This window comes from Electrophorus electricus, chromosome 19, assembly GCF_013358815.1.
Source record: "Electrophorus electricus isolate fEleEle1 chromosome 19, fEleEle1.pri, whole genome shotgun sequence".
In the NCBI taxonomy this organism is placed as follows: Eukaryota; Metazoa; Chordata; class Actinopteri; order Gymnotiformes; family Gymnotidae; genus Electrophorus; species Electrophorus electricus.
Genome location: NC_049553.1, coordinates 16,021,927 through 16,034,426, shown reverse-complemented (window position 1 = coordinate 16,034,426; position 12,500 = coordinate 16,021,927). Strand labels below are relative to the sequence as shown.

The 12,500-nt window shown below is 42.2% G+C and overlaps 1 protein-coding gene across 4 annotated transcripts in view; it reads left to right on the top strand.

The window, feature by feature from the left end:
- ptprn2 (protein tyrosine phosphatase receptor type N2) overlaps positions 1–12,500 on the top strand; it is a 221,094-nt gene that overhangs the window by 17,330 nt on the left and 191,264 nt on the right. For all 4 annotated transcript variants that reach the window (XR_004775270.1, XM_035519849.1, XM_035519850.1 and 1 more), the window contains exon 2: positions 4,089–4,139. Coding sequence is in view for 3 of the 4 variants with exons in the window: in XM_035519849.1 (XP_035375742.1) it covers positions 4,089–4,139 (51 nt within the window). In the remaining variant the exon portion in view is untranslated. The remainder of the gene's footprint in view (positions 1–4,088; positions 4,140–12,500) is intronic.

Genomic DNA, 12,500 nt, shown 5'->3' with positions numbered 1-12,500 from the left:
GTGCAGACATATTTAGTGTGTCTCTTCTGCAGGCTTCTGGGTCTTCCTGCTTCTAGATCTTCTCCATTGTACCTGTCCCTCAGACAAGCACAGTCACCTGCCTCAATGGCTCACTCGCACTAACTTAGATTGTGATGAAATACTTCAGCAGGTCAGTCATGTCCTGAGTCCAGGGGACCATTCCAGATACTTTAGACCTACAGTTTTGGTGATGCAGTCTGCATGGTCATCAATACATACTCACACACCCAGAGGGCAAAGAGACCTATATCAGAATGCAGATAATCAGCTATAGCTCCACATTGAACACAGTCTCTGAGACAGCACATAGGACAGAGGACGTGGGTCTGGTGGCCTGGCGCCAGGACAACAGTCTCTCCCTGAATGTAAACAAGACCAAGGAGTTGAGTGTTGAGCCCAGGAGGAGGGTAGAGCTGTACAGAGCTGTACAGAGGTGGAGACGAAGTGAGGGGAGGAGGAAGAGCAATGGAGAAAAGACAGAGAAGATGAGGAGAAAAGATGGAGGAGAGATGGAGGAGTTTAAGTTGATCTTGAACAGAACCAGGGACTCCACACCAAATGCTGGGAGGCACTCAATGAACATAAACACACATTAATAAACAAAAATACAAACATTTACAAAATCAAATATATAGTTTAGAGGAGCTCCAATACATTCTGGGAAAACCAGGAATCACTACATTCATCATATAGCTTAACAATTAAAATGAGCTCATTTGAGAAACCATTTTGAAAAACACTACAGCAATGTCCCAACAAATGGAGAGCAGGGAGATGATGGAGGAGATGATGGAGGTGATCCTGGACCATCTAAGAATTGAACGAGAACTGGGGGAAGAGCTCAGAGATTTAAAACCCAGAAAAACCAGTAGAAGTAAATGACATGATAGAAAACAGTGACCCCAACACTATATTTTGACCCTATATTATTAAACATGTGCATCACTGAACTGGCTGAAAATCTGAAAAGCTAATGAAGTTCCTGACCTCACTGTAGATGACACTGCATGTCTACTTCATACAGATGACCTACAGATGACCTAGAGCTTCTTCACCTTCATGAGCGAGAGTACAACTTTTTTTCCCTTTCAGATTCTGTGAGAGTAACAATCAATCACCCTGGAAAAAATGAAATACAGGAACGTGTTTACCAGCGAGCACAGCCTGACCAGCAAGCACAGCGTAGCCAGAGAGCCAGTGAACCGACTGCAGGCAGACTTGCTTCTCAGGCTGAGCTCCCACAGCCTCCTGGGAGTGGTGGAGACATAGCTGTGCTCCATAACCCAGTATCCCAAATATGAAACGATTAGAAACCCATTCTAGAAGAAATTTTGCAGGGTTTGCCCTGAGTGTCTGAGGAACTGCACTGGCTCTGGGGAGAGCAGGGGACAGCCCCTCCCTTAACACCACCCACCCCTGAACACCACCCCTCCTGAACACCACCCCCCTGAGCACCACCCCTCCTGAACACCACCCTCCCCTGAACACCACCCCTCCTGAACACCACCCTCCCCTGAGCACCACCCCTCCTGAACACCACCCTACCCTGAACACCACCCCTCCTGAACACCACCCTCCCCTGAACACCACCCCTCCTGAACACCACCCTCCCTTGAACACCACGCCTCCTCAACACCATTCTCCCCTGAACACCACCCCTCCTGCACACCTCCCCTCCTGAACACCACCCTTCTTAAACGCTTGACCGCTCTGCATTAATTAACAGCCACTTCCACTTTGTATGGCTGTCTCATGTAAAAGATCAAGAAATGTCACGTTAAGTTCTTTAATGAGGTGTCTAGCTCTGGCAGACGTGTAGTCTGGCACTGCTGGGAGAGTGGAGTCTTCTCCACCTTCTCCACCTTCACCTCACACCCCAGCAGAGTGGAGGACGAGTCCTAAAACAGCCTCACGTGGCCCAGAGCTCAGGGGAACAGCCCGTGTGTGTGTATCCATATTACTGTATATGGTAACGTGTACCCATAGTTACTGTAGAGAGAGGGAGGAGGAGGGGAGAGATAGAGAGATGGTGCTTATGTTCTCTGTTGTCCTCTCGAGGACATTCTGTCATTTTTTTGTATTTTATTACAGAAGTCCTGCTAAAGACTTTTTGCACACACACACACACACACACACACACATACACACACACACACACACACACACTCTAGTTGACACTACTTCAAAGCCTTTCCTCCTACTGTCCCCTCTCATTCAGGGTGTGAGTGTGTGTCTGTCCTCATCAGTGGCCCTCTGTGTGTGCGTGTGTGTGTGTGTGTGAGCGTGTGTGCGTGCGTGTGCGTGTGCGTGTGCGTGTGTGAGTGAACAGGGAGATGTGCTTACAGTGACAGGAATTCCAGTAAGCAGTGTAGTGTGTGTGTGTGTGTGTGTGTGTGTGTGTGTGTGTGTGAACAGTTAAAGTAAAGGTTAGGTTTTACTTTTGTCATATGGTCACTGATATAAAATGAGTTAAACACTAGGTCACATTTCTTTTAGGTTCAGGTGTACATGACATTTTATTATAAATATGGCTCAGCACAAGAGTGTGTCAGTGGTGAGCTGGCCGATTTGTCCTGCTGGATTCATTATCACATGTCAGTCTGGATGACAGTTGTGTGAACGTCTCGCTGTATCAGCAGTAGTCAGAACCAGAGCTGAGGTGTCCCCCATAACACCTGCGTATGGGACAGTTGTCCCAGTTTACCCTCCTCTGTTGAGCAGCACTGCAGGGTAACAGGGCCATTTCTGTCTCCTGTGTGTCGGTCGTCCAGAGGGGGCAGTGCTCTCACATGCAGATCCCTGTATTAATGTCTGCTAATGGAGTGGGTGGATACTGTAGAAAACATCATGTATACTTTATTACAACACACACTGTAATAATCACATGACTACATGATGATGTCAGTAAAATGTTCAGGATTGTGATATCAGTAATTCTGGTCTCTCCCATTTTATAGACTGTAATATCTCCTTTCTCTCTCTCTCTCTCTCTCTCTCTCTCTCTCTCTTCCTCTCCCCTCCCATCCTCATTAAACACAGGCACATTATAAACATCCTGTATTCTGGAGGTAAACAAAGATTTGATTATGTAAGATAAATAAAACTGCTTATGAGTGAGTTAGACTGTGGGAAATGACCAACTGTCATGTGCACTAATCAAAAAGTGGTGTTACCATTTGAAAACATACATCCATTTTAGCCAATTTTTAAAAACACTACACTCTGTCTCCTCACTACACTGCTGTGCTGATACAGGATCAGTGTGTGGCTGTGCTGATGCAGGGTCTGTGTGTGGCTGTGCTGATGCAGGATCAGTGTGTGGCTGTGCTGATGCAGGGTCTGTGTGTGGCTGTGCTGATGCAGGATCAGTGTGTGGCTGTGCTGATGCAGGGTCTGTGTGTGGCTGTGCTGATGCAGGGTCTGTGTGTGGCTGTGCTGATGCAGGATCAGTGTGTGGCTGTGCTGATGCAGGGTCTGTGTGTGGCTGTGCTGATGCAGGGTCTGTGTGTGGCTGTGCTGATGCAGGGTCTGTGTGTGGCTGTGCTGATGCAGGGTCTGTGTGTGGCTGTGCTGATGCAGGGTCTGTGTGTGGCTGTGCTGATGCAGGGTCTGTGTGTGGCTGTGCTGATGCAGGATCAGTGTGTGGCTGTGCTGATACAGGATCAGTGTGTGGCTGTGCTGATGCAGGGTCAGTGTGAAATATACCTCCACTTCCCACCCCTAACTGAAAACTAAAAAAATCACTGGTAATGTCTGAGAGTCAACCAAGAGTCAAGCCTGAGAGCTAGCTTTAGGCACACTTCTATTTTGCTAATCATTGTTTTTACTGAATCCTTCCCTGGCTTGTGTTCCAGGTTTTTAAAGCCTGTGAAATATGCTGTGATTGCATCTTAAACTGGAACGCTGCTGGCATTATGTTGTGGTGGGTGTGTTGTGTTAGTTATCTGTGCTTCTGTGTTTAAGTTCATGCGGTTTTGGTTTTATTACAGTTTCTTTGATGCTATGATGACTGAGTTTGTGTGTGTGTGTGTGTGTGTGTGTGTGTGTGTGTGTGTGCGCGCTTTCAGGCTGCCTATATGAGGATGAGCTGTGTGAGCCCCGTGAAGCTTGTGTCAATGGTGAGTACATTTGATTGTAAGTATATTTGTGAGCATATTTGATCATGCGTATATTTGATCGTGAGTACATTTGATCGTGTGTACATTTGATCTTGAGAACATTTGATGGTGATTATATTTGATTATGGGTATATTTGATTATGGGTATATTTGATTATGGGTATATTCGATTGTGAGAATATTTGATCGTGAGTATATTTGATGGTGAGTATATTTTGTTGTGAGTACATTTGTAAGTATATTTGATTGTGAGAATATTTGTGAATATATTCGATTGTGAGTATTTGATTATGGGTATATTTGATTGTGAGTATATTTGTGAGCATATTTGATCATGAGTATATTTGATCATGAGCATATTTGATTGTGAGGATATTTGTGAGGGTATTTGATCGTTAGTATATTTGATTGTGAGTATATATGAGCATGAGTATATTTGATTGCAAGTACATTTGATTGTAAGTATAATTTGATTGTGAGGATATTTGATTGTGAGGATATTTGATCGTAAGTACATTTCATCGTGAGTATATTTGTGGGTATATTTGATCATGAGTATATTTGATTGTGGGTATATTTGATTGTGAGAATATTTGTGAATATATTCGATTGCGAGAATATTTGATTATGGGTATATTTGATTGTGAGTATATTTGTGAGCATATTTGATCATGAGTACATTTGATTGTGAGTATATTTGATCATAAGTATATTTGATTGTGAGAATATTTGTGAATATATTCGATTGTGAGAATATTTGATCATGGGTATATTTGATTGTGAGTATATTTATGAGCATATTTGATCATGAGTACATTTGATTGTGAGTATATTTGATCATGAGTATATTTGATTGTGAGGATATTTGATCGTCAGTATATTTGATCGTAAATACATTTCATCGTGAGTATATTTGATTGTGGGTATAATTTGATTGTGAGTACATTTGATTGTGAGTATATTTGTGAGTATATTTGATCATGAGTATATTTGATCATGAGCATATTTGATTGTGAGTATATTTGAGCATGAGTATATTTGATTGCAAGTACATTTGATTGTAAGTATAATTTGATTGTGAGGATATTTGATTGTGAGGATATTTGATCGTAAGTACATTTCATCGTGAGTATATTTGTAGGTATATTTGATCATGAGTATATTTGATTGTGAGTATATTTGAGCATGAGTATATTTGATTGTGAGTATATTTGAGCATGAGTATATTTGATTGTGAGTACATTTGATTGTGGGTACATGTGATTGTGAGTACATTTGATTGTGAGTACCTTTCATCGTGAGTATATTTGATTGTGAGGATATTTGATCATGAGTACATTTGATTGTGAGGATATTTGATCATGAGTACATTTGATTGTGAGGATATTTGATCATCAGTATATTTGATTGTGAGGATATTTGATCATGAGTACATTTGATTGTGAGGATATTTGATCATCAGTATATTTGATTGTGAGGATATTTGATCTGGACACTGGTGGTGTGGGGACAGAACTGTCAGAACTGTCCCTGCCTTAGCTCGGGCCAGCAGGTCCAGCTGTGATTATGTACTTGGACACTGTAACTCCTGATTGTTCTGGATTTTAATGATTTTCTTTTATGTGTAAGTAATGTCTGAAGTTGAAATAAAAGTGAAATGGCTCCACATTAAGAAGAGAGATGAGATTGTTCTGAACATTTTAATATGAGACGTGGAGCTCATGTTATCATGTTATAAGTAACAACCTTTACATGTGCCAAACAGAAAATGCCAAGACTTCAGTGGTTAAAGTCACAGTTGTGTGCATCACTGCAATAGTTTGACTGTTGCTTTATAGTTTGTAATGTATAGTTTATATGTGTATATTTAGTTGTATTCTTGTGCACATTTTCTATTTATTTTCTATTTGTGTGTTAATTGTGGTTTCATTCAAATGTACTTCATGACATCATACTGTTAAACTGAAATAGAAACCACAGGTTACAGAAATATCAAAGTTAAATGGTAATATTAAACACTTTACTGGTAATATTAAACACTTTAGTGGTAATATTAAACACTTTACTGGTAATATCAAACAGTTAACAGATAATATCAAACACTTTAATAGTAATATTGAATAGTTAACTGGTAATATCAAACACTACTGGTAATATCAAACAACTCTCTGATGCTCTCCAGTGGTCTTCAGGGATCTCCCTAACTTTCTGATACTCTCCACTGGTCTTTGGGGATCTCCCTAACTCTCTGATGCTCTCTTATGGTCTTCAGGGATCTCCCTAACTCTCTGATGCTCTGCAGTGGTCTTCAGGGGTCTCCCTAACACTCTGATACTCTCCTATGGTCTTCAGGGTTCTCTCTAACTTAGGCTCAGTGAGACATCATGTCCAGGACTCACCTGCGGTTACTAGCACATATAGTATATTCATGCACACACATGAGACACACTCATGTTATTAGCACCACACCAGACCAGTAGCCCCAGCTAGGTGAACAGATAGATAGCTTGTCAACCTAGTCACATGTGAGGTATCTAATATTAGTGGTATTGCACTGATGTTGACTAACTCTAGTACTTATTGTTTATTACACTTATTGTTGTCTGTTATAGAGTTTATATGTATTTTGTACTTCTAGGTATCAGTATTGATCCTTGTATTTCTACAGTATTATAGATCATTGGTATATTGGACTCTAACCTACTCTACTGGCTAGGATGTGTTCTATGAGGAAATGATAAAACACTTTTTTAAGTCGCTCTGGATAAGAGTGTCTGCTAAATGCCGGAAATGTAAATGGTAGTTGGCCAGGTGTTCCTTGGGAGCCTAACAATGGCTGTAACTGATTCAGAGCAAAGCCAGTAATACCAAGAGAAGAAGAAATGAGTAATCTGTGATTTACTATGTCAGAAGCTGCTGGGAGATACAAAACATTGACCTTAGTAGATCATCTTAAGAGATCAAACACTCAGCCCTCAGTAGGTAACCTCTGATGTGCTGGTGATGTCACTACCTGGACCATCCTCACGTCTTTCACAGATCACAGATCTTGATTGGTTAAACTTCGTTCTTTGTATCACAGTAAGTCTTGCGTGCTCTGATGGCATTACCTTATCCTTGTAGTCTAGGAGACTATGTGAGGTATGTTCATATGTGAGGTAATGGACCTTTAGAGCAGAGTTCTCTCTCAGCCTGCAGATGTTTGCTGCAGGAGAGGGAATATTAGAGATGTTATTGGGCAAGTGCTTTGTCCACAGTGCCTGCAGGCGTTGTGTTGACATACTGGCTTTCTATACATCACCAAACACATGACCCTTGTTTATCCAGTGTGTTTGTTCCAGTGTGTGCTTGTGCATGCATGACTCACTCACCGTTCCAGTGTGTGTGTGTGTGTGTGTGTGTGTGTGTGTGTGTGTGTGTGTGTGTGTGTGTGCGCACACGCGTGACTCACTCACCGTTCCAGTGTGTGTGTGTGTGTGTGTGTGTGTGTGTGTGTGTGTGTGTGTGCACGCGTGACTCACTCACCCTTCCAGTGTGTGTGTGTGTGTGTGCGTGTGTGTGCACGCGTGACTCACTCACCGTTCCAGTGTGTGTGTGTGTGTGTGTGTGTGTGTGTGAGTGTGCGTGTGCGCGCATGCGTGACTCACTCACCATTCCAGTGTGTGTGTGTGTGTGTGTGTGTGTGTGTGTGTGTGTGTGTGTGTGTGTGCACGCACATGACTCACTCACCGTTCCTGTGTGTGCATGTGCACGCGTGACTCACTCACCTTTCCAGTGTGTGTGCGTGTGCACACATTACTCACTCACTGTTCCAGTGTGTCTGTGTGCATGTGCACACGTGATTCACTCACTTTTCCAGTGTGTCTGTAGTCGGTTAGATGTGCCCTTGGTTCCAGTCAGCACCAAACCCTCATCCAGACTGTAAATAAATCATTATTGCTTGTGTGTCTCTGTGTGTTTTGCTCTCTGCTGCTCCCTGATACTGAAGTAGTGAGTGTGTATCCTTTAGCCTGTTGTGTTTTGATTAGTTTCTGAGCTGTGTGCAGTGCTCTCTACCTGTGGGAGTCACTTTGTCTTTATTCTCACCTTTTAATCATAACACGACCCAGGAATCGAATACCCAGAGGTCATTAGAGGGTTTGATATTGTGTGACTATCAGTTTCCCAGTATTCATGCTGTCAATCGTGATCACTTGCTCTGTCAGACAGGACTCTCAAGAAGGCCGGAGATTAACTGACCCTCTTTATAAGACCTCCAGCAGGCTTTCACATTGGATTTATTTGTTCTGGTTCACTTGCTGACTGTTTAATTTTCTCTGTTGCTGTGTCCCACTGGGAATGATAATTACAGGAACGCTCTCAGCCCACCCCACAGGCGTCACGCAGGCTGTTGGACTCTGTATCGCCACCTAGTGAACTGCCTTGCACAGTCCACGTATGCTGCAGTATGCTGGATTTGTGTTTGTCATCAAGTCTGAGAGTTTGTATTGATACACTCCTACAAAAGAGGGACATATAAAGGAACCCATTACAAATATTAATGTCCACTAAGAGACAGACAATCAGTAATAATGTCCACAAACAGACAATCAGTAATAATGTCCACAAACAGACAGACAATCAGTAATAATGTCCACAAACAGACAGACAATCATTGATAATGTCCACAAACAGACAGACAATCAGTAATAATGTCCACAAACAGACAATCAGTAATAATGTCCACAAACAGACAATCAGTAATAATGTCCACAAACAGACAGACAATCAGTAATAATGTCCACAAACAGACAGACAATCAGTAATAATGTCCACACACAGACAGACAAAAACAATCAGTAATAATGTTCACAAACCAACAGACAATTGGTAATGATGTCCACAGACAGACAATCATTAATAATGTTCACAAACCGACAGAGAGACAATCAGTAATAATGTCCACAAACAGACAGACAGACAGGCAGACAGACAGACAATCATTAATAATGTCCAGAAACAGACAGACAAAAACAAACAGTAATAATGTTCACATATGGAATAACAGAACTAAAGTAATCCAGGTGAGCAGACACAGATCAAATTAAATCACATTAGGCCCATGTTCAGATAATTCACCACTGTGATAAGATAGTGAACATAACGATCAGGAGGCACTGATAAATAATCCAGTGAGGCGTCTGTGTCTCGCTCTGCTCTGCTGGCTGGGCACCAACACACCTCGTTATCCTTTTGTTTATTCTCAGAGAGCTTGCTCTGACCTACACAGCACGACCCTCGCGGTCCACACACATGTCCGGGGTCATGTGAGAGGAGGAAAGGCTCTGAGCTAGGATCTCCCTCACCATGCACTAGACACACAAGAGCTCTTTAGGATTATTTGAATAATTTGCCATTTATTTGTGTTTCATTGCTACCGCTGTAGAAGGGCCCTGATTGGATGATATTTGGTTAGTTACTGGGGAGAGAAACACATCCTAACACCAGGCCTCAGGGAAAAACCACTGGTCTACCTGCATGTAAAAAAACTTTGAGCATTAGAAAGGCACTATATAAATTAAATGATTATTATTATTATTATTGTTGTTGTTGTTGTTGTTGTTGTTTTTATTACCCTTTACATTATTTGGAAATCAGGAAACATTTTATTTAAAAACAGTCTCACAAATATTTAGCACAGCAAATATTAATATATAACTTATAAGACATTGTGTGTACACCCCCAAACAGGAGTAATTTAAGAGTGTACACCCCCAAACTTGAAACATTTCGGAGTGTACACCCCTAGTGAGATATTAGTGTCTTAGTGGTTAATGTGTAACACTAGTGTCTTAGTGGTTAATGTGTAACACTAGTGTGTCAGTGGTTAATGTGTAACACTAGTGTGTCAGTGATTAATGTGTAACACTAGTGTGTCAGTGGTTAATGTGTAACACTAGTGTGTCAGTGATTAATGTGTAACACTAGTGTGTCAGTGGTTAATGTGTAACACTAGTGTGTCAGTGATTAATGTGTAACACTAGTGTGTCAGTGGTTAATGTGTAACACTAGTGTGTCAGTGATTAATGTGTAACACTAGTGTGTCAGTGGTTAATGTGTAACACTAGTGTGTCAGTGGTTAATGTATAAAACTAGTGTGTCAGTGGTTAATGTGTAACACTAGTGTGTCAGTGGTTAATTTGTAACACTAGTGTGTCAGTGGTTAATGTATAACACTAGTGTGTCAGTGGTTAATGTGTAACACTAGTGTGTCAGCGGTTGTGCAATTGCTAGACGAGTAGTACCACAACACAACACAACACATCCCTCTTTGTGTGTCTGAATTCACTCACATAAATGATTCCAGTAAAAAGCTACTTCTCTTTCCTCCATTTCTGTCAGAAAAACAGATGCTACACAAGACTGGGGACACTATACCGGGGTGAGGACACTATACCAGGGTGGGAACACTATACCGGGGTGGGGACACTATACCGGGGTGGGGACACTATACCAGGGTGGGGACATGCTACACAGGACTGGGGACACTATACCAGGGTGGGGACACTATACCGGGGTGGGGACACTATACCGGGGTGGGGACATGCTCCACAGGACTGGGGACACTATACCAGGGTGGGGACACTATACTGGGGTGGGGACACTATACCAGGTTGGGGACACTATACTGGGGTGGGGACATGCTACACAGGACTGGGGACACTATAACAGGGTGGGGACACTATACCGGGGTGGGGACATGCTACACAGGACTGGGGACACTATACCAGGGTGGGGACATGCTACACAGAACTGGGGACACTATACCAGGGTGGGGACACTATACTGGGGTGGGGACACTATACCAGGGTGGGGACACTATACTGGGGTGGGGACACTATACCAGGGTGGGGACACTATACTGGGGTGGGGACATGCTACACAGGACTGGGGACACTTTATTCAGGTCTAGAGACACTATAAACAGGTCTGGGGAAACAATACACAGCAATAGGACAATCCATCTTATTGTTATTACTACTACTACTACTACTACTACTACTACTACTACTAAGTAATAAAAAAAAAAAATTATTAGTTACATTTATGTAGCGCCTTTCTTGAACTCAAGGACACTTTACAGACTTAGAAACAATCATTTCAACCAGGGGCAGACAAACACATACCAGAAAAACGTCACACGGAGGGGAAGACATTAGAGCCCTGTCTGTCCTGATGAAGGGGACAGATTTACTGCTCTCTCTATCCTGATGAAGGGTACAGTTTTAGAGCCCTCTCTGTCCTGATGAAGGGGACAGTTTTAGAGCCCTGTTCGTCCTGATGAAGACGTCAGTATTAGAGCCCTGTTCGTCCTGATGAAGGCGTCAGTATTAGAGCCATGTCAGTCCTGGTCAAGGGGACAGTTTTAGAGAACTGTCTGTCCTCATGAAGGGGACAGTTTTTGAATCCTCTCGGTCCTGATGAAGGGTACAGTCTTTGAGCCCTGTCTGTCCTAATGAAGGTGTCAGTATTAGAGCCCTATCAGTGCTGATGAAGGGGATAGTTTTAGAATACTCTCTGTCTTGATGAAAGTAACAGTTTTAGAGTACTCTTGGTCCTGATGAAGGGGACAGTTTATAGCCCTGTCTGTCCTGATGAAGGTGTCAGTATTAGAGCCCTGTCTGTCCTGCCACCATTTTAGGTTTTTGTTTTTTGACAGCTGTTTGGGACGTTAGTTAGATTTGGTTCTTTCACAAATTATCAGATATTTCATAGGAACTAAAAGCAGTGTTTTCTAATCAAATTAATTATACAATGTAGTTTAATAATATAAATTAGAATTAATATACTTATCTGAACGTCTTCAAAATCTAAATTTGTGATTCAAAATGTATATTAATTCAAAGGCTCTTTTACCATCTCTGCTTCTAGAGAATCTAGAAGAATGAAACTATGGCCAGTGCAATATCAGGAAGATGGAGCTTGAAACGGTATTCACTCATGTCACTCCCCCTTGTGGCAGAATATGAGAACTGCAGTAAGTTCTGTAACCTTAAAGACTCTGGGCCGTAACCATAGTGAGAGTGTATAGTTGCTAAAGTGAGTCTGTGGTGGCACACTGAGTGCTTACCCTACATAAACACACCTGTATATGGTGTCCACAGTTAAATGCAAATGTGCACTTAAGGCATTTAGCTGACACTTTTATCCAAAGCAGCTTACAATTATGATTGAGTACAACTTGAGGGTTAAGGGTCTTTCTCAGGGGACCAACAGTGGTAACTTGGCAGTGGTGGGGCTTGAACCAGCAACCTTCCAATTACAAGTCAAGTACCTTAACCACTGAGCTATCAATGCCACTGTGTGATATTCTACGTTAGT